The following is a 21026-nucleotide window of genomic DNA, read 5'->3' on the forward strand; positions in this document are numbered from 1 at the left end:
TTTTTTTAAAAACTCGCTAAAATGAACAAAAAATCAACTATTGATCATTTCTGATGTTTTTTATGTAAAAAACTCGTCATAGAAATACATTTTTTGTCAAATATATTAGTAAAACGTTAAAAAGGAGCAATAATTTTAAAATTCAGTAAAACTGTTAATTATTTCTCTAACGTGTAACTTATTATGTGACCGTGGAAGTTTAATTTTTTTGTAATTTCAAACCATTTTCAAGTTATTGAGGGCAAAAAAATATTTAAGGTAAGTGCAAAAATGAAAAAAAAATCGTTTTTGCAATTACCCCGAGTCGGTTTTTTCTGGGGTAATTGCAAAAACGCAATTTACGGCCAAAATAAAAAAAAAATTCCAATTGCGATATCTTACCTTAAACTTTAATCCTTCATGACCCTAAATCGTGAAAACATGCTTTGATGAAAGTGTTTGCTACGGAGCTGCGGAGCGACAAGTTGAACCCCGCGAGTTGTGACCAAGTGAATATGTCGGTAAAGGTTGTTGCTTCGACACCCCCTAGTTGGCACAACCAGAAAATTGATATTTTTTTGCATGAGGTCACAATTTTGCAATTACCCCGTTTTTGCAATCACCCCACTCTACCTTAGATGAAATAACTTGTTCAAAAGACTCAAACTTTAGATGTTGAATTTAATTTTTCATTTTTTGGCTAAAAATTCAAATTTTAAATGTCTGTTTCCTTTTGAAAAAAAAAATTATGAAATTGGTGGAAAATTGAAATGTATAGTTTTAGCCTGTTTCCAATCTCCCAAATTGGAACCTCCAACGAAGAAAAAGGTTTTCTGGATTTCGCCAGTTTTGAAAAATTGTTTGGTCGCAAATTTTCAAAATCCGTTTCTGCAAGTCAAAATCCATTTTTTCAAGTTTTTTTTTCTCAAAAAAGCTTCAGAAAAACTCGAAAAGACATCCATTTGATTTTGGAGATCACAAAAATTGATAAAATTTAGGATGAAAAATTGAAATTTGGTTTATTCGCTACTCTCGATCTCGAAAATCGATTGGTTGCCTTATCAAGTTATTCTAAAGATTTTAGTAGGTACATTTTTGAAAGTTTTTAATTTTTGAAAAAAAAGCTGTCTATTAAAAATATGGATTATTGCATTCGTCAGAGACGGATTTTGATGGCTTTTCAAAAATAATCGCTGGTGAGGATTTTAAATTTGGACTGGTAAAAATTGATTCTGAATATTTGATGGTCCACCGAGACGGTAATTCCAAGTTTATAATATTATTGAATTTCATTTCTTCCCTTTTCATGACAATTTTTCTGATATCAAAATTATCCAAAAACCCACTAGAGGCTCCAGAATGACTCGAGATCGCAACCAATCAATTTAGGAGGTTGAAAATGTAGTAGGTGGAGTACCTACCTAATGTAAACTAAATTTCAATTTTTCACCTCATTTTGAAAAATAGGTTATTCGATTTTTTAAAAATTCGTTAATACTCAAAAAATGAAATTCAGCTCCAGAAATTTGGCCTGCTGGTGTATTTTTAGTTGGTCTTTTGATTTTTCTTGGCCCGGTTTAAATATTTTTCTGCTGCTTGTTGAAAAGTTTGGGTACCTACTTGATTACCTACACGCTCATCTCTCCTCGTTAAGCCACAAAATTGATTATTAAACAGCATCGTAAGTTGATTAAAATATGTACTTTAAAATATTTTCTGGTTTGGAGAACTTTTGGAGATTTCGATTCTCATTCGACCCTTAAAAGGAGAGAATAGACGCTCAATGAGATTATCTGTTGGGACACCCTGTATATATTTTAATCGTGATAATTCTACATCTACTACAAAAGTGAAAAGACAAGTTTAATAATCACACTATAGAAATTATAATAATAAAGCAAAAAGAAAACAATAATTTTAAAATGCCGACTCATTACGACACTCGAGTTCGGTGCGGGTCTATAGGTACAGGTACATGTACCTATACTTACCTTATAATACAGGGTGATTCGGATAAGACCTGAAAAATTAAAACAACGTATTCTACTCATAAATAGGAGTAAAAAATGTTATACACACCATGGACCAAAACCGCTTCATTTCGGAGTTATTGACCTTTAAAGGGGGCCAGCTGTTTTCTTAAAATTGGGCGTTTCGGCGTCTCTATTGAAAATTTTTGGGGGGTAGGTGGTGGAAAAAGTGAAGTGAGATCTCAGAAATGTAGAGTATCATTCTTTTCTGTTTTGGTCCATAACTTGATGTTTTGAAGTCAGAAATGTGTTTTCTTAGATGAAAAACAATCAAAACTTGAAGTTAAATTAAATTATTTCGAATTTTATTAATGATTGCGGTAGTACTTCTCATTCGACACTCATTAAACTTTAATTTCTCTTTTTTGGTCCATTGGATGCTGAGTAATCAAATTTTTCAATTTTGACAAACTCTCCAATTTTTTAGAAACTAATGTTTTTGAAGGTTTCCTGTACTCAATTATCAATTTCAAATACTTTTATGAAAAAAAAAATGCTATTCCTCAATAAAACATAATTTATCTCAACCAATATGCTCACTTTGGCAACATCGCAAAATTTGTCACGGTAAATTACGATTTCGTTTCCTAAAAACAATAGAAATTGCTGGTTGGTAAACGATTGCACTTCAAATCAAAGTAGGAAATCGTAACTAAGGAACACTTTTTGATAACACTCTGATTTGAGCTATGTAACAATGCGTAACACATAAGGGAAATGTAAATGCGGTGTTGCCATATTTTACACAACTTTAATTGCAAATATCTCATTAAGGGTTGGTTTTTCAAAATTTTTGCAAAGGAAATTTTTTCTCAATTCGACGAGTAGAATATGTGGTTTTAATTTTTCAGGTCTTATGGATAGATAGGTACTTCAGTACTTGTAACAAACTCATTTAAAACAAAAGATCTGCTTAACCTTGTCTGTTTAATGCTTCATTACATAGCTTTGAAAATACGCATAAAATGACAGCTAGGAGTCGTGCAAAATATCAACATAGCGATGAGGTAGGCTATACACTTAGGCCACAGGTATTCAAGTCATCATCTGTGTTTTCATTTTTCGTTAATCGTTCTTGTTTACATTTGCGAATTTATGCCGAGAACTGAGAAGAAAATATAGTGTTTAACGGTATCTGCTCGACTGGACTCGAAGTGAAGTGAAGTGAAATGGGCGATGAGCGTAAGGTACGGTACGCATTTTTGGACACGATATGCTTGAATGCGGCACGTGAGCTAGAAAGTGAAATCTTTATGGGATTTTTTGCGGTGTGACAGGCGCGCAAGTATCGCGGATTTGCCACCAGTGAATTTGGAATTTCAAATCAACGGAGTCTGTAGTTCTTGTGCTGGTGCCTGAGATGAGTTTTTAGAGATCTGCATCACGCTAAGAGAAATTCATGATGTACGGAGGTGTCTGTCTAGTATCTACGTTGTCTCAGCCTCGGAGTATTTTATTCAGTTTGTAGCACTTTGAAAATTCCTCGTGACTAAGATTTCCTTTTTGTTGATTAGATATGCTCGCTTGATACTTTGTAAACTGCAGCTTGTAGTTAAGTATGTACTGACAGGATTTGTACTAAAGAAAAATGAAAAAATTCCTAATTAAATTTGGAGGGGAGAGGAGGGAGTAAGCAGAATGGGCGCCATCCTTTAATCGATTGCAACAATTTTGGATCATCCTGGACCTTCCATAACTGTGCTTTTGCTGAAGACTGCAGATCAGTTCGAAAGTCTTGCTATCGGGTTAGGGAGAAGGATTCATCTTGAGAGAGGAAGTTTACTGTACCTATACTTATTATAATTCTCAAAAGGTCAATAGAATTGCATTGGTCGCTTATGAACTTTGATTTCTTCTTTTTGGAAATAAAAATCTCTCAACATTGTTGTATGTTTATTTTAAAACATTCAACTGGTACTTGAAAAAGTACTCAACTGGATGATGTTGCGGTATTGTTTCGTTTGAACGGTTCATTCGCCGAAACAGCAATCGAAAGAAATTCTTCAACAAAACAGCGCTTTTCATTTCAACATTTTTATCGTTCTGTAAACAATTTCGATTGTTTGACGACTCGCAAGTCGATTGTATGCATTCCAGTCGGAATTTCGCGTTTTTACTTTCATCAGGTCGCACTTTTTGATGAAGTTTTTTCGGGAAAACTGTACCTACAATTGCAAGTACTCGTATAAAAAAGTGATAATGAATGTTTACCGATGCACGAAATTTTTTAACCATTTGCGAAGTTGATAACGCACATCAAATAATGAAGGGTATTAATGTACGTATCACTTTATCACGTGGAAATATGTAATTGTGTAATCCGAACCCCTTTTCATTACGTATAGGTAGGTACCTACCTATGGAATGCTATCGGATACCTAGGTACTTTGAATTTTAATGATTCATAAACAATTAACTCGATTGAAGTCACGAATCGCATTTTGCTAGATTTGTTTGTTTAATACGTGGTATTTGGTACCCACAATGGCGTGTAATATGGTTCGCACTTGTACAGTTGGTTTTGTAAAATGCAAACGAAATAGATACTTGAATTCGTACTTCGTACCTTGAGTAATTTATCGGAAAAAGTACTTATGTACCTGTTTAGAATGAAAAAAATTGCAATTTGGAATTCAGTTGTTTTGGGATTCTTTATAAATGATAGGGGGGGGGGCAGAAAACCAGCGAGACGAATGAAAAATAATTTTCGAAAAAAATCGACCAATCAAATGATGCTTACCCTTATTTACGTATCTATCCAGAATAATTGTTATACTGACACCAAAATTTCAATGTGAAACCACCAATGTTCAATGAAACGAACACCTGTTGATTACATAATTTTGAACATTGTTATCAGCTTTATTAAAACAATGATTAAAGTCTCTAGAAATTAATTAAACTCAACCAAAGGCTGTATCATAACAGTAACACGAGATGGTTAACAACTTATCATTTCGATCGGGTAAAATCGGAAAGTCCTTAAAGTTCTAGATTAATTGAACAAAATAAACAATAATAGAGGCAGATAACATACATAGAGAGTATAGGTAGGTATATTTTTACTGTTGAGCGATAGGAACAATACTGATTCGCATACAAAAGATAATGATGTGAGATTAATTCACCATCAATAGGATTGTAATTGAGATTGCACTATTTATGTAAGCCCTTTAGGTCATATTATCATGTAGCATGTTATCTCGTATACCTATAGTAGGTAATTGAAAATTAATTAGGTAAGCTCATCGTCGTACGTATAGTTATTGGCTTTCATCGGTTTGAAAAAAAAAGAAGAAAAATACCTACACTGTGCTTGTGCTCTTGAACGTTATACACGATTAACTTGACATTTTGAAAAATCATGAGAATTTCGATAGATAGACAGATACGTATAGCCTAGGTAGAGGTAGACGTTACCGCAAAGCAAATGATGTCATCATCATCATAATACGAGACATACTCGTATCATGTACGAATGTCATGGAGCGGTAAATCAGTATACCTCTATGCGATGCTGCGTCCTTTAAGTCGACTTCGACTTCACAAAATAAAAGCCCATTATTCCGAAAGTAGCCTCAGAATGTGATGATTCATTAAACGAGATTTACCAGTCGAAACATTTACAATTGAATACAAAATAGAGATAGGTATATAAAAATGTCGTTGCGCTTAATTGAATAGTATTAAAAAATAGTGCGCTTAATGTTAGGTTATGGTTCAATGTAGGTTTTTGACCCAGTTTTTTCATTCACCCTCCGGCCACGAACAGGTATCGTCGTCTAACAAAAGTTACCGAATGAATCATTTATGGTGGTACATGTAATGCACCTCTGCCTCTGTACCTAAACCTATGAAAGCGATATGTGTTTCTGGAGGACCTATAGTACCTGTGTAAGTGTTTGTATATGGCTGTCTTTTGTATCTACAGGTATAAATCTATGAGTATCAAATGTGAGAAGTGTGTGATTTAAATAATGTACTCGCACAGGATGTCCGCAAAATGATCGAAGGATTTATATTTATTGGTCGATTTTATTTCAGAAGATGTGAAATAAATTTTACGAGAACTAAGTATATAAATTATGGTCAGGAAAATTACAGTTAAACTTATTTGTGAATATTTTAAAGTGTGGATTTGTGGCTTCGTCCTTTAGGGTCTTCTGGTTGAAAATTTTTCATTCACTTCGGGAACCAAGGCTTGTTTTCTTCTTTCTAAGCCGACTGAAATTTATCAAATTTTTCTTCAAATAAAAACAAAACACAAAAAAAAACGGATGAATAAAAAAAATAATGGTTATCAAAGCAAGGCTGCTGAGAAGCGAGGTACCAAATTTGACTGTTTTGGTAGATATTTTTTTAAAAAATGTATTGAATTTTTTTTAAAGAAATGAAATACCTACATGCAAAAATTTTAAAGTTGAAATTATTGTAAGGGCACGGACTACATATCTCTTTCAAGAACAAATACAAAAAAATTGAAATAAATTACATGTACTTAATAATGTTTTTCAAACGTCCTTCCTCATTGCTTACTTTCAGTGGCGTAATCACGGGGGGGGCTGTGCAAACCTCCTCCCCAGAAGCCATGCAAAAATGAATTTTTCGCTCGCAATGGCCCTATTTCTCAAACTGACTTTCCACATAAAAATGACTACTGTTTTGCTTCTTGAAACTACAATTTTTCAAAAGCTTTTGCCCTCGCTTCGCTCAGACCAATTTGGTTCTCATCATTCCTACTTCAAATTTCAAGAAACAACTGATAAAATTTTTAAAAAGTTGAGATTGGAAAAAATCGAATTCTTAAATTAGAATTGATGTTCTACTTTTTGAATTAAAAATTTTCAGAAGCTTTTGCCCTCGCTTCGCTCGGGCCACTTTTGAAGTCACGCTTTCACAAACTCTGTAATTGAATTTCAAAAATGTTGAGATCAAAGAAACCAAATTCCTTTATTAAAATTGATGTGAATTCAAAAATTTTAAGGGAAATTCCTGAAATACTCGTGTAGTACCCAAACCATTTGAAAAGTGATTCATTTTTTCTGAACAGAGCCACTAACTGTTCAAAACCATACAAAAATGGTGGTTTTTTAAACCAATTTTTTCAAGAGCAGTAATTTTACCTTATTGTCAATAAATTAATCATTCTTTTTGAGAAGTTTTCAGAAAATTAAAATTTCGATTTTCTATGTCCAAAAATCTCCACTGGTATGCCTATTCAGCCGGAAAAATCACAATTTTTTGTCGGCAAAATGGCATGATATACCCCCCCCCCCAAATAGCATGACTTCGATCCGCCTCTGATGATATCTTGTATCTTGATTTCAACCCCCCCCCTCGAAGGGGTGTCAAGTTACGCTACTGCTTACTTTACCAAAATATTGAAACTCAATTTCAGAGAAATAAAATGGGTCATAAAGAAAAGTTTAGTGCACAAAAGATTCACATTTACTACGCTCTGTTCGGCTATTTTTCTAAAAAAAATTTAAAGTTTCAAAATTCGATTTTACATTTTTAGTACATACATAGAACAAGCAATGAAAATAAGCTTTCGCTCTATAATATATTTTTTCTCCTCGTGAGGTTTGGTCAAATTTTTATTAGTCAGCGTCTTTTTATTCGGACTGAATGATCCTGAGCACTGATAAGTGTGTTAGTTCAATTTTAATAATTCTGTTTCATGATTTCAATTCGGAATACCAATATAAGTAATTCATTCAAATTTATCATTCAAATTTTTTTTTTTAGATCTTTGCAAATCTTGATTTTAATCCAGTTCTAAAATGATGCGGGAAAATAGAACATTCGGAGGAAAATGATTGCCCCTGATATTCCATTGATCCAGTTTGACTTGACCAAATCTAGATGAATCTCATCTAAATTAGAATCTATGTACCTAAAGTTTCACCGAACTCTCTGAATTGAATTTACATACCTATTTACCAATCCTGTCCACTTTTAAAATTTTGCTAAACCTATATATGATTGATGCCCATAGCCAAAATTTATTCATGGACCAACGTATTGTCCATGATTTTTCAAATCCATTTAATTTTTCGAGTTTTTCTAAACCTAGTCTGAAAAGAATTCAACTCAAATTTTCAAGTTTTGCCTAACCTAATCTGAATTCAGTTCTTTGCCGGCCAATCCAACTTTACAAAGTTTGCCTGACCGGGGGAAAGAAGAAGTAGGTACTCTATCTACATACAAAAATTGAAAGAATTCCAATTCCATCAAAACCCAAATAAAAGTCTCTGAAATAGGTAAACACCTCTGAAGTTCACACTTTCTTATACTCTCTGTGTACCTGCAGTAGTGCAGTACCTATATCATTCATACCCACAAAAAATAAGCAAGTAGGTTAAATAACCGCGAATTTAACGATTCTTGTTTACACACATTTGTAACATGGCATGGCATATGCCAAGGCGCGGTGCCGTCGAATCCCATCATGCGTTGATTGAAAAATGAAACACACTTTTGAAGACAACTTGTACAATTTTACGCCCGGTTAATGTTAATGAAGAAATATTGGTCACCGTGTATTATCCATCATCTCGTATTAACGCCGCCGGTTTTTCTTTTACATTAATGATTGTTACAAAAATAAAATTTATCATATTCAACGACGACGATCATTTATGAAGTATGTATTCTTATACGCGCGTATTTACGAATAAATTGTTTTATGTTTCAGAGTATCGGCCATGTGAGTGGATGTCACATAAATCCTGCGGTTACGCTCAGTTTTCTGGTTGTTGGTAAATGCTCGATTCTGAAATCGTTATGTTACATTGTTTTACAATGCGCTGGAGCTGCAGCTGGGTTTTATGTTTTACTTGTAAGTACATATAGAAAGGAGTATTAGGTACACTTCTATGGGTTAGATTTTTTTTTCACCCGAGTGTGCTATTTTTTAAAAAAATTTCCTATGAGTAATGGGTGCAGTTTTTACACATGAAGTAGGGCCTGTTGCTGTGCCTGTACCTGTACCATGGCCAGCTTACCTATCATCCGTATCGCGAGTTATGTAATCGTGATGCGGAGTGAATGATTAATGCCATGTTGTCGAATATTATCACCTAATTATTTCCCCATTCGAGATCACACCGCAGCTCGACTTTCATTGTTCGAGAGTACCACGTTCGGGTTTTGTTGTAGACCATAGTTTATTGACTAGAAAATGTACCGTACATTTACTTACATGTCGATGATCCCTAATAATTTAATGCCTTGGTTATCTAAAATATACTCAATATCCGCCTTTTTAGACACATTTTCTGTCATGAAAAAAATGAAAGATTAGACGAGAAAACACCAACAGATTTTGAAATAATGGTATTCTTTTTTATAAGTAAGGAGATCTGATGGTTCTATTCTAATCAGACATGCTGATTAATTCGCAATAATTGAAGATTGGTAGATGATGTGATGATTAAAGTTCTAATTATTAAATGCTAAAATTTATCAAAGATTCATTTGGTAGCTATTCATTAGAGTCATGCTCTTGAAATTTTGGGAATTTTTTCAGCGCAAAAACTCAAGCTTATGTCACCTAATGCCTATATTCGTTGAGTAGGTTAAGCTTAAGAGTAAGTAATAAAAAAATCAGGTCAAATTTATCATTGCGAATTTGAAGCCTTCTTTGTTTGCTCAAATTATACTTGTACTCTGATCTAATTTTAAACTGATAAAGTTGAAAAAACTTTAGACGTTACGTTGCGTTGAAGAGTAGGAAATTTTTTTAAAAAATAGGTAGTTACAAGATTTAAAAATAGGATTTTTGAGGCACAATTATCTTTATATTATGGTTGTTTTAAAAGTAACGTAAAATTATTATAAGTAATTATCTAGTTCTAGATAATAATATCTACCCAATAATCGATGTCTAATAAGCTGAACTTGTCTTGTTTTAGCTCGTGACTCCTCATGCGACCGAAGCTTCGTCCAATAACCTCGGAAATACATCTTTAGGAAAAAATGTCACACCTTCACAAGGATTGGTAGTCGAGATCATCGCAACATTTTTATTATGCTTCGTAATTCATTCGGTTTGCGATGAAAGGAGATCAGATGTGAAAATGATTGCTCCTTTATTGATTGGAATTTCTGCCGTCGTTTGCCATTTATTCGCAGTAAGTTTCGTAACAAAAAAGTAATTGGTAAGGTGGAGGAAAAGTGTCGAGAATACTTTCGAAATTTGATTTTATTCTCTCGAGTGTGATTTTTCTCATACATATGTGCGACGTGAGAAATTTTGAATTGAATTCGTCTTTATTTGATTTTAATTTAAATTAATCAACTCTAATAAAATGCATTTTTCCATTCCAGATTGATTACACTGGTTCGAGTTTGAATCCTGCTCGTAGTTTTGGCCCTACTGTTGTTTATGGCAAGTGGACCAATCATTGGGTAAGTGAATTACACTCTCTTGTCTGGCTATACTTTAGATACTTACTTGCGTCGGAAAATTGAAAATTCAACGTTTTACTGGCGCTCGAAAATGAGCGATACATCATTTGGTTAAATTTAACGTCGTCATTACGCAACTATATAAATTATTGGCATGTAGCAGGTGTTAAAACGTCATATAACAACATCACACTCGTTGAAATTTATTTACTTCGAAATAAAAAAACTGATACTTACAACTACGTTTTAAACCAATACCGTTTCACAGATCCGTTTTCCATATTCGATGTCGCATAAACTGATAACAATTTTAATCATCCGAGACATTCTGTATTTTTTTTTTTTTTTTCACAAGTACTTACCTTTTTGTCGAGTATTTTTTCAAATTACATAAAATAAGCCTAATCAGCGGCGGTTAAACGTGTATAAATAGAGAAAAGGTTTTGTAATATTGAGTTATTATCTTACGAAAATCTGTACCTACCTCACAGAATCCAATCATTCGTAGTACATACCTACAAATACCTACATACACACGTACATATATCTGTTTGGGTACATATGGTTAATTTGTCGTTATGCTTTCGCAGGTTTACTGGGCTGGGCCTATAATCGGAGGTTGCGTCGCGTCGATTGTGTACAAGCTGTTATTTCAGGTACGTAAAGGAGAAGAAGAAACGAGTTCATACGATTTTTCATGAAGAATCGAATCTCTAGAAATGCGACGACTCTGAAAATACCTACCTATTATACAATTACTAGTATATAAATTTTACTATTACGCGAATTATGCGAGATTTTTTCAAACCTATTCAGATATAGAATGAAACAAATGCATTTATTTTATTTTCTATATCGCATTATTCGTATGCTACGCATATACTACATGTAGATAAGCGCACAATAAAATAAATTATTTCGACGTTACGATTTTCCTTTGATTTTTATTCTATTTTTTCTCTAAATTTAAGTTACCAGCACACTAAGTTTTAAAATGTGTGTATAATGTTTATCTCTTCGTAAATTTTAAAATTTTAATGTTAAGGTTGTTTAGCCTATGCTCGATTTACGTTCAATTTCCTCGTTGTTTGTATTGTACTTGTATACCAAAATTAACATTATTTTATTCCTAATTAATTTTTAGTAGACTTGTCAGTATTTTTAATTTTTATTTTAGACGTGTTTGAAATTTGAATTTAATCTTAAGTTTATTCTTCTGTGTACTTGTACGAGTTATTTTTCTTCTTTGTTGGGTTTTTGAAACGAAAATGACATGGTTTTTGAAATAGTAGGTCAAAATCGGTTTTTAGTGATTGAGAAATCATGTTAGTTACGATATGAATGGTATTTCACGAGCAGAAATTTGAAGGCAGATTTCGATTAAGTTACGTGGTATTTATGTTATCGAATTTTAAAATTGTCACATTTATCTTTTACAATAAATATGGTAATGAAATAGTTGTTTATTATTGGATTAAATGTGTGTACTTGAATTCTTTCTGTTTAAAATGATTGTAATATGGAATACTGTCGCTGTGCCTGATTGTTCCATCAACAATGACTGCATTTATGTAAGTTGATTTGCCAGATCATATAATTTAAGGAGCAAAGTCACAGCCGGGTATTAAATAGAAATCATTATTTTGTATTCTACTTTGTTGACGCAAAATAGTAGCATTCAGTAGAATTTATGCAAAAAGTTACATTAAAAAAACAATTTATCAATTTTTGATAACAATAGTGTCCACTTTCATGTATTTTAAGGTAGGCCACCTACTTAGTTTGTTGACGCAGCCATGAATTTGTAGTAAACCCGTCAATTAGAAAAACGTAATATGATAAAAACAATGGAAACTGATGAAAAATATAAAAAAGATTCTTTGCCATCGCTTGTAACGTAGAATCTATGGTATAAAGCTTAGAGCATGTATAGCCTATTGGAGAAATTGCAACTTTTAAGATTTTCATCTCTGAATTTTTGTAGCATCCAAATAGCAACAATTGGAGGACATTTCAAAATATTTTCAAATTTTGAAAGTTTGAATGGTTTTAGAGCTATTCAGAATTAGGAATTTGATGTAGGTACAAAATTGAGACAGGTATCCCATTATTACTCCGTTGTTCATATTCATCCTTTGAGGGGGCGCGGTTGTCTAAAAATTGGTGCCAGCTAGTTTATTTTGTTTAATATCTTTCATAACTTGATTCACACCTTCCTTACAATAGTAGGTACGCTGAGAATGAAAATAGGTAAGCAGTGACTACGTCAAGCTGAAAAAATGATTATGATTCAATTTGATTCTACGTTGAAATGAATATTTTAAAAATGAGTCCATCAAACGGAAATTACTGCAACTCAAACCGCAAATTGATATAAAATGACAATCAAGTCGAAACGCGTTCTGCGTGAGCATTCAACTTTCTGAATAGCCCTAAAACCGTTTAAAAGTTCAAGATTTGAAAAATATCCTGATATGTCCTCTAATTGTTGCTATTTGGATGCTACAAAAATTCAGAGATGAAAATCTTAAAAGTTTGCAATTTCTAAACCTAGGGAAGATGAAATGAATTGCAAAAATTCTGATCTGGATTGTATTGTGTATTTTACGAAACATTAGTCTTTGTTAGATGCTAGCATTCCTTGTTGAAAAAAATGAAAAAAAAAAATGAAAAAACTTCTTCACTCACGCGTTAAGATTTTAAATTAAATTAAATCACACTATTCAAAGTTTAAAGTGACTTCATTGATTTCAGTCATTATTATGCTTGCCCAGGCATAGGGGTGTCGTTAATTTGTATACCTACTTGCTGTGTAATGCTATTTTCAATAAATTTTATTCAATTTCAATTTCAAATTTCTTCAAGCTGTATTCCATATTGAAATGAAATTACCTATGTCACGTAGAAGCCTTTTCAGACAAACTAATATTTTGCTTCCAAAAATTGTGCGAGACAATTGAAATCTGAGACTCTAAATTAAATTTGAAGTTCTGAACTGAAGAGAAGAGAATGACGAATGACAATGAGAGCAATTCGATTTGAGCACCGCGTTCGCATTTGCACCTATATTGGCGCGATTACAAAAATGAAAAATGGTAATCAAAACTTCAAATAAAAGCTGGTTCGTTCGTATCCCATTCCCATGCGAACTTCATCGGAAAAATTATCAAAAATAAATTTGCCAATTTGCCATTGCCATTAAGTATTGCTATTCATTTGCCAATTCAACCCCCGCCGTGAATGGAGAAAGTTGAAAATTTTTACATGAAGTCTTTGAAGTTCAATAAGTTGCCTATCTCTTATGCCGTTTATGCAACGCGAATGAAATGAAAGTACAATCCAGTTTTTCGTACGTAAGCATTGCATACTTTACTTTGTTGATATTTTGATCATCACCATTTTACCTGATAAAAACAGTTGTCAGTTCAGCTCGCGATTTATTAGATTTAGAATTTGGTTTTGTTATACTTTCGCTTTCATGCATAACAATGAGTTTTACGTTCGCGATGATGTATTTATAAATGCTGAAATTGTAGTTTTGTCGTTTTATGCTTCAGCTTTTCACAAACGATATAAAAGTGCTATAAAATGATGCAGAATTCGTTCTGGTTCGGTTACACTATTGATGAATTCCTTTTTCCAGATTTTGTAATTACATCTCCTTTAAGTATGTTGAATTTATTCTGTTTTAATCTAACTGAAATTAATTTATACAATTTGCTGGCACGTAATGTGATCTGGTATAACTGTCTTTCTGTCGTATTCACATCTGCTACTTTCTCATTCAACCATAACTATATTGTGACCTTTGAACATCTTGTTTTAGATAATAAATTGGAATTAATATTTGAACAACTGTTTCAGGTTTGTTTGCAGTATGCATTTCTACAGCAATTCTAGTAATCGTGTACGAATCACTGAAGACAAGCAGAATCATTAAAACTCTGAAAAGTCAAACCTCGTCTTCCGTATCTTTTTTCAAATTGGCTTTTTCGAAGTCTACTGAAAAATCAACATTATTAGAGGGTCGCGAACATCTCAGACCTTCCAGGTATTCAATTCTTAATAAGTAGTTAGCATAACGTTTCTCGAAACTGAAAGTAACTAATCTTATTTTTCCCGCAGAGAAATATGGAGAATAAGCGATCTATTTTCACATTTTTTCGAATTACTCGTTGGTTACATACTAATGCTTATAGCTATGACATATAATGCTTACATAATGATCTCCATAGCCGTAGGAGCTGGATTAGCTTACCTATTATTCGGTTCCGTTCTGTTTAATGTAACAGCTCAAGTAGTTGCAGCAAAAATATGCCAAGGTTGCCAAATAAGAAATGCTGGTAAAGTTTGTGTTAAATCCTCTATAGAATGTCACGAGTAGTCGATAAAATTTGTAATTTGTTATAGATGGAGAATCTACTCCAGTTATTCAAGCTAGTAATGAAGAACGAGCTAGTACCAGTGCAGGAGATGTGCCTAACGACAACGAGGATACAAGTCCTACGGAAAAGACTGCGTACACAACTGTTCAGATTCACTCGTGTTCGTAATTATTTCATTTTGTTATAATAGACAGAGACAGATCCATGATTAGCTCATCATTTTGTTGATAGAAAATATTCGTTGTTATTTTATAACCACTGGTTGCTCGATAATACCTAGGTACACAAATTACGGGTATTTGAGTGCTCAGAGTCTTAGATATCGAATTCTCGATAGATTGCCCTATTTCATAATTAATTATTATTACTATTTTCGGACTATTGACTTTCACTTTCACACATTATACAATGAAATAATTTAAATTTCGATGTGATATCTTTTTTACCAAAAATTGATTCTATATTTTTATAAGAATTTTAGAATGGCTTTTTGATTTTGAAGCAATATTTACCTTTTTTGTTCATTGTCAATATTTTAGCTTCTAATATTCTCAATTTTTTATATTATTTATTTTATATTTATTCGTTATTTATTACAAAGTTTTGATTACATTGTGATGAGTTTACTTCCGAACCTTTTCTTAGAATGTTTGATTATAAACCTGTCATTGATTTTTGACCTGTTACCAATTAATTTGTAATGTATTGTTATAGATTATTCATTCAGTTATTTTAAGTGAATAGAAATTGAAATATACTTTTTAACCGTTTATAATCATTTTTTGAATATAAAACAGAACACACTTCGAGATATTTAATAACAAAAAATATATTTTACAAACAAATTCAATACAATGAAATTATTTCCAATCGGTTTCATTGACATCGCAATCGATCATTTTACTTTCCAAAATCCACCACTTATTAAAAAATCCAACATCAATTACGTTATCACGAATAATTTCTAAATAAGTGGGTTGGGTAAAGGAACAATTATCTTTATAAACTCCATTTGCGCTAGTTTTGAAATCTCGTAAAATTACAGAGAAAATACCCAAACTTATGTATCTAATCTGTCCGCTGTTATAGTACGATTCGACTGTTTGCAAAAACTGTACAGTATTTTGATTACGTATTGGTTTACCGATAAATATCAAATCGTTGGCGTAATTCACAATTTGAGCTCTGAAACTATTTTCGTCCGGGTTCATAACTCCGCAAGTATACGCACCGGAGAAAATTGTTAGCCAAAATGTACTCTTGACCGGATGATCTTTCGCATGCTTCGCAGCTTCTACCATGACATCTTTATAATCGTTCAGCAATGATTTCCAATAAGTAATCCATTTCTGTAGGAGTGGTGTCTTCGGAGCATTTGCAGTTGAGTTTGATGTAGTTGTAGGTGTTTCTAAGGTTTTTGCTGCACAATATCTTCTAACCTTAGATGAAATTCCTACCCTGGTAATACGATCAAGTAACATGTTTCGTTACTCAGTTACATAATCTAATAAATTTTATAAAGAATTACGAAATTAATTCGTATAAAATGATGTTGAAAATAGTAATAATACACAAAATTCACCTCTCGCGATTTTTCAATGATGATAAGATTTCTTGATTTCTTATCATGAAAAATGAAAATGTCGGTGAAGTTCGAGTTAGATCGGCTTCGTTCGGAATCATCAAAATTTCAGGAAATTTTTAATTTTACAAAAAAATCCAAACTGGTTATGAAAATAAAATAAAAATCAGAATTGAATTCATTGGAATTTGATGGCAACTTGCAAGATAGGAGAGTCAGATTAGTCAGATTACGAATTACGATTACTTATACATATAAACACTTGCAACTTGAGTTTTTTTCAACTTCATTTTTTTTAGAAATTTGATGGTTGATCTGAATTCTGATAATAATGAATACACAAGTCGTATTTCGCCGTTTTTTAGAACATCTTTAATTTGAGAAATAGAAAAAATATGAACATACAGTTGTGTTACCCAAGACTGAATTTCACACAACACCTTACAGTATTCTTGATTGTTATTTTTATACAAATTACTTACAATTTTTTGGCGACTTCGTCGAAAGGAACTCTTAAAAAACGAATTTTCCATTGAACCAAAGTATTTTCGTTCAACGAACTCGATTTTGTTTGTTATAAAAAACCATTTCAACAAGAAAAATTAAACAGTTCGGTATCATAAAACAAAGAACATCTTACATAATATGTACAATCAGATAAAATTTAGAATTAGAAAAAAGGATCAGCTGATGTTGTTCGAGCGCTTCCGTAATTTTCTGAGTAAAAAAATCTGAAGATCTATTTGGAAGCGTACAGATCATCTAATTTCTCTTGATCGTTTCGTCACTTTCGTATTGGACTTTTTTTTCTTGTCTAGTATACTAACGCTGGAATTATTGGAAATGTAAAATCGATATAATTTATTTGCCCATTCAGCACCGGCAGATTCAATTCCAATACGAGTGCTACTAACTACATCTTCTTCAGATATAACTTTCGGTCCTTTTTCTATCCAAATACAATCGGATGTGCACAGATCAGCTTTATTACAATTTTCAGCAGTTATATCAAGACTGATGCATAATTTACTCGGACCGTTACATAGTTCATGCGATTTCAGAACTTTTGTCTGATCATAAGCCAACTGATTTTCGCCTCCCGATTTGTTTCTTCTCTTCTGATGATAAGTTAGTCGATTGTAATTCATGTGCTCTATTCCAACGGTGGGTTCTGCAGATCTCAAAAGCACAGCTGCACCGTCACCTTTAACGAAAAATCTAATTTCAGTTTGAGACAAAGAAAGAAATGTTGGGGTTTCGAACAAATTTCAAGTAATATTTACGTACCACCGCTGGAGATATTGAAACAATGATACATTCCATAAGTCTTGTACACAAAAGCTGTTCCAGGTTTCATATACATGGGTTCATTTCTTGGCGTTCGTCTACCGTTGAAAGAATAGGAAGCCTTGTCTTCATTACCTGGATAACTTTCTGTTTCTACTATTACAGCTTTCAGAATAGTACCATTTTCCAATTCTCTGACCAGAACTGTTCCCAACAAATTCTTTGCGAGATCGAAACAAGGAACGTTGAAAAAATCGTCCGATAACCGCTTTGTTTCAAAATAAGGACTAATACTCGATTCGGTCAATTTCAATTTCTTAGGAGCTACGCTCTCTTCTGCAGAGCGTTTCATGACTTAGCAAATTTATAAGTTCAAGATTTAATCAATTTACGGATTTTTTGAAATAAACAGGAAAAGTGCGAAGAAACTGAAAAAAATGATTTTTTTTAAAAATTAAAAAAAAATGAAAAATTGATTTGATAAGAAATTGATAAGATTTTCGACAAGGTGTATGAAGGGTGTATGATGTGTACAAATACGGTATACCAAAATTTCGTGGGTCATCAAAGCTGATTTTTTTTCGTGATTTTGCGATAAGTTTTATCAACATTCCATGTCAGAACACGATCATGAGCGGTGGAAGTGGAATTTTACGAAGTACAAATTCTTATGTAACTCACTAATTTGCTTTTAAATATTCCAAGCCACGTGTGAACAACTGGAACCTAACCGCTGAGATTCTCCTACAAAGTGATAGTTATTTAGTGAAAGTCAATACTCAGTCATACTTAGTTTGTCTTTTTCGTTTATGAAATATGGATTTTTCCAAAGTACTTGCTGGCTATGAGAAGTACCCTTACCCCTCAAAAGAGCTACAATACGGCACTTCTGGGTTTAGAGATAAGTAAGCATAATCAATTTACCAATTATTTCATCATTTGAAAATCTAGTGCTGATTGAACATCTAAATTACAGAGCATCAGTTTTGGAACATGTAGCTTTCAGAGTCGGTGTTTTGGCCGGAATACGTTCTAAATACACTAAAAAAGTGATCGGTTTCATGGTGACAGCATCTCATAACGCTGCTGTTGATAATGGTATAAAACTTATTGACCCAGATGGTGACATGCTGGAAGTGACTTGGGAACCAATTGCTACTCGTGTTGTCAACAGTGCCACTGATAAAATCTCAGACATCGTTAACGATGTCATTTCATCGTATAAAATAGATACGTCTTTTGAAGGAGAAGTGATCATCGGCTGGGACACCAGGTACTACATTCTTGTTCTCTTCAGGCTTATGTGAATTTCATAGCTAACGTGTAATTCTGTCTCTGCGTTTCCAGACCTAGCAGCATCAATTTAGTGAATATAGCTTGCGAAGGAATAGCCAGCGTTAACTCAAAACCAGTGAAAATTGCTCTTTGCACTACTCCAATTTTGCATTATTTAGTAAGATGTAGAAACGATTCGTCATATGGAGTTCCGAGTGTGGATGGATATTACGATAAACTTATCGTAGCTTTTGAAACATTTTGGAAAGATGTAAATTTTGAATAATTTTATCCCGCATGTATCTGCTAAGTAACTGTTCTAAGCAAATGTCCATTATTCTCGACAGGTGAGCAATACGAATGGCAATTACTCTCCATATGTTGTCTTCGATGGAGCGAACGGAGTTGGATCAATCGCGATGAAAAATGCAGAGACACGTATTCGAGATAAACTACGAGTAAACTTATATAACGATTCTATCAATGATCATGAAAAACTGAACGTAAATGTGAGTAATTTATCTCTATTCATTTCATCAGAATAAAGCTTGATTATTATAAACGATGTTTTCTTGCAGTGTGGAGCTGATCATATTAAACAGGCTCAACAATATCCTGATGGGTTACCTGAAGAACTTAACGTACGATGTGTTAGTTTCGATGGAGATGCTGATCGTATTATGTATTATTACTTGGATGATTCGAAAAAATTCAATATTGTTGATGGAGATAAAATGGCTGTTTTGTGTAGGTTATAAATTGATTTTTTTTTTAGAATATTATACGTAGCTGTAAACGTAAAGTTGTTATTTAAATTCATATATTTCCAGTTGCCACGTTTTTAAAAGAAATTATCGCCGAAACGAAATTAAATTCTACGTTTGGAATCGTACAAACAGCGTATGCCAATGGCAGTTCAACTCGATACATTAAAGATAAATTGGTAAATGTTTAGTCAATTTTTTTCAAAAAAAATAATTTTGATGTAATATTTTTTTTTTTAAATTATCTTACAGAACATCGATGCCGCTTTTACTAAAACTGGAGTGAAACATTTGCATCAAAAAGCGATCGAATATGACATCGGAATATATTTCGAATCGAACGGTCATGGTACAGTACTCTTCAGCAATAAATTGAAAAATGAAATCGCAAATGCCTTAAAAATAGCCAGGTATAAAAATTTCGTTGAATAATATTTATCATCAGCTGTCTGTCTTGACTTTCTTTTTCTTTTCTTTTTTTAGTGGCGAACAATTGAGAGCTTTAAATGAGCTTTGCACATTCATCAATATGATCAACGAAACCGTGGGTGATGCTTTATCGGATATGTTAGCTATTGAAACTATTTTACATGTGAAGGGATGGAGTATACAAGATTGGAATAAGTTATATGATCCCGTGCCTTATAAGATGGCTAAAGTTACCGTTAAAGTAGGTTCAAATTTGGAATTTACAAATTGTAATCTGAATTTCCTCCAAATGTCGGCATTGATTGATATTTATTTTTCTCCCAAAGGATCGTTCTACTATTACCACTACAGACGCTGAACGAAAAGCTGTCACACCTGCCGGATTACAAAAAGGAATTGATGATTTGTTGACTCGATTTCCTTCATCTCGAGCATTCGTCAGGTACGGTACAACGTTTTCTATTCTTTTATTTTCTATCAACATTTTGTAGAATCGTATGATGTTTTTCTTAAAGACCTTCTGGAACCGAGGATATTGTCCGTGTTTACTCCGAAGCTGCTACTCAAAAAGAAGCTGATGAATTGGCTATGGAAGTTATGCGACTTGTGTATGATTTAGCTGGAGGAGTCGGTGATAGACCGTGATGCGTCAATATGCTGGTTTATCTTTATTTATGAGCTTTTGTTACCTTTATTACGTTTTTATACATCATTTTATACATATTTTGCCTTTTGCTGGTTATTGTTTTGTTGAATTTTATATCATTTTTTATCATATATCATACCTATCGTTGAATAATATCCTGGGCTCGAATTTGTAATTACTTTATTTGAAAAAATCTATAAAGGTACTGAATATTCATACTCATCGAAATTTTCCTCC

General features: G+C 32.9%; 5 protein-coding genes across 8 annotated transcripts in view; 3 read left to right on the top strand and 2 right to left on the bottom strand.

The window, feature by feature from the left end:
- Drip (aquaporin homolog protein drip) overlaps positions 1-11877 on the top strand; it is a 45059-nt gene extending 33182 nt beyond the window's left edge. For all 4 annotated transcript variants that reach the window (XM_065346374.1, XM_065346378.1, XM_065346376.1 and 1 more), the window contains 4 exons: positions 8707-8850; positions 9926-10144; positions 10341-10421; positions 11012-11877. In XM_065346374.1, coding sequence (XP_065202446.1) covers positions 8707-8850; positions 9926-10144; positions 10341-10421; positions 11012-11122 — 555 coding nt within the window. In that variant the 3' untranslated portion in view covers positions 11123-11877. The remainder of the gene's footprint in view (positions 1-8706; positions 8851-9925; positions 10145-10340; positions 10422-11011) is intronic.
- A 1915-nt stretch (positions 11878-13792) lies between these two features.
- LOC135832867 (high affinity copper uptake protein 1-like) lies at positions 13793-15571 on the top strand. Its single transcript, XM_065346384.1, has 4 exons — positions 13793-14088; positions 14286-14472; positions 14547-14764; positions 14832-15571. The coding sequence occupies exons 1-4, from the start codon at positions 14010-14012 to the stop codon at positions 14972-14974; spliced, it is 627 nt and encodes a 208-aa protein (XP_065202456.1). The 5' UTR covers positions 13793-14009; the 3' UTR covers positions 14975-15571.
- Positions 15572-15605: 34 nt separating this feature from the next.
- LOC135832868 (mitochondrial import inner membrane translocase subunit Tim29) lies at positions 15606-16519 on the bottom strand. The gene has a single exon (XM_065346385.1). It carries the CDS (start codon positions 16285-16287, stop codon positions 15667-15669), a length of 621 nt encoding a protein of 206 aa, XP_065202457.1. The 5' UTR covers positions 16288-16519; the 3' UTR covers positions 15606-15666.
- A 218-nt stretch (positions 16520-16737) lies between these two features.
- LOC135832866 (uncharacterized) lies at positions 16738-18146 on the bottom strand. Its single transcript, XM_065346383.1, has 2 exons — positions 17676-18146; positions 16738-17592 (listed from the first exon to the last, which is right to left on the bottom strand). The coding sequence occupies exons 1-2, from the start codon at positions 18025-18027 to the stop codon at positions 17147-17149; spliced, it is 798 nt and encodes a 265-aa protein (XP_065202455.1). The 5' UTR covers positions 18028-18146; the 3' UTR covers positions 16738-17146.
- A 122-nt stretch (positions 18147-18268) lies between these two features.
- Positions 18269-20957, top strand: nst (phosphoglucomutase 3-like protein nst). The gene is made up of 10 exons (XM_065346381.1): positions 18269-18580; positions 18652-18948; positions 19023-19221; positions 19298-19459; positions 19529-19697; positions 19781-19893; positions 19967-20124; positions 20198-20384; positions 20470-20585; positions 20659-20957. The coding sequence occupies exons 1-10, from the start codon at positions 18492-18494 to the stop codon at positions 20786-20788; spliced, it is 1620 nt and encodes a 539-aa protein (XP_065202453.1). The 5' UTR covers positions 18269-18491; the 3' UTR covers positions 20789-20957.
- The last annotated feature ends 69 nt before the right edge of the window (positions 20958-21026 follow it).

Source organism: Planococcus citri, chromosome 1 (genome assembly GCF_950023065.1).
Source record: "Planococcus citri chromosome 1, ihPlaCitr1.1, whole genome shotgun sequence".
Taxonomy (NCBI): domain Eukaryota; kingdom Metazoa; phylum Arthropoda; class Insecta; order Hemiptera; family Pseudococcidae; genus Planococcus; species Planococcus citri.

What these genes read in the sequence shown, in the direction of transcription:
- LOC135832867 (XM_065346384.1), top strand. Translation starts at nt 14,010, where the DNA reads ATGATGCAGAATTCGTTCTGGTTCGGTTACACTATTGATGAATTCCTT. An exon ending in TGTAATTACATCTCCTTTAA is followed by an intron (nt 14,089 to 14,285) that starts GTATGTTGAATT and finishes CAACTGTTTCAG; the next exon opens with GTTTGTTTGCAGTATGCATT. An exon ending in TTGCCAAATAAGAAATGCTG is followed by an intron (nt 14,765 to 14,831) that starts GTAAAGTTTGTG and finishes AATTTGTTATAG; the next exon opens with ATGGAGAATCTACTCCAGTT.
- LOC135832868 (XM_065346385.1), bottom strand. Translation starts at nt 16,287, where the DNA reads ATGTTACTTGATCGTATTACCAGGGTAGGAATTTCATCTAAGGTTAGA.
- LOC135832866 (XM_065346383.1), bottom strand. Translation starts at nt 18,027, where the DNA reads ATGAAACGCTCTGCAGAAGAGAGCGTAGCTCCTAAGAAATTGAAATTG. An exon ending in TTTCAATATCTCCAGCGGTG is followed by an intron (nt 17,593 to 17,675) that starts GTACGTAAATAT and finishes TTTTCGTTAAAG; the next exon opens with GTGACGGTGCAGCTGTGCTT.
- nst (XM_065346381.1), top strand. Translation starts at nt 18,492, where the DNA reads ATGGATTTTTCCAAAGTACTTGCTGGCTATGAGAAGTACCCTTACCCC. An exon ending in ACTTCTGGGTTTAGAGATAA is followed by an intron (nt 18,581 to 18,651) that starts GTAAGCATAATC and finishes TCTAAATTACAG; the next exon opens with AGCATCAGTTTTGGAACATG. An exon ending in ATGAAAAACTGAACGTAAAT is followed by an intron (nt 19,460 to 19,528) that starts GTGAGTAATTTA and finishes GTTTTCTTGCAG; the next exon opens with TGTGGAGCTGATCATATTAA.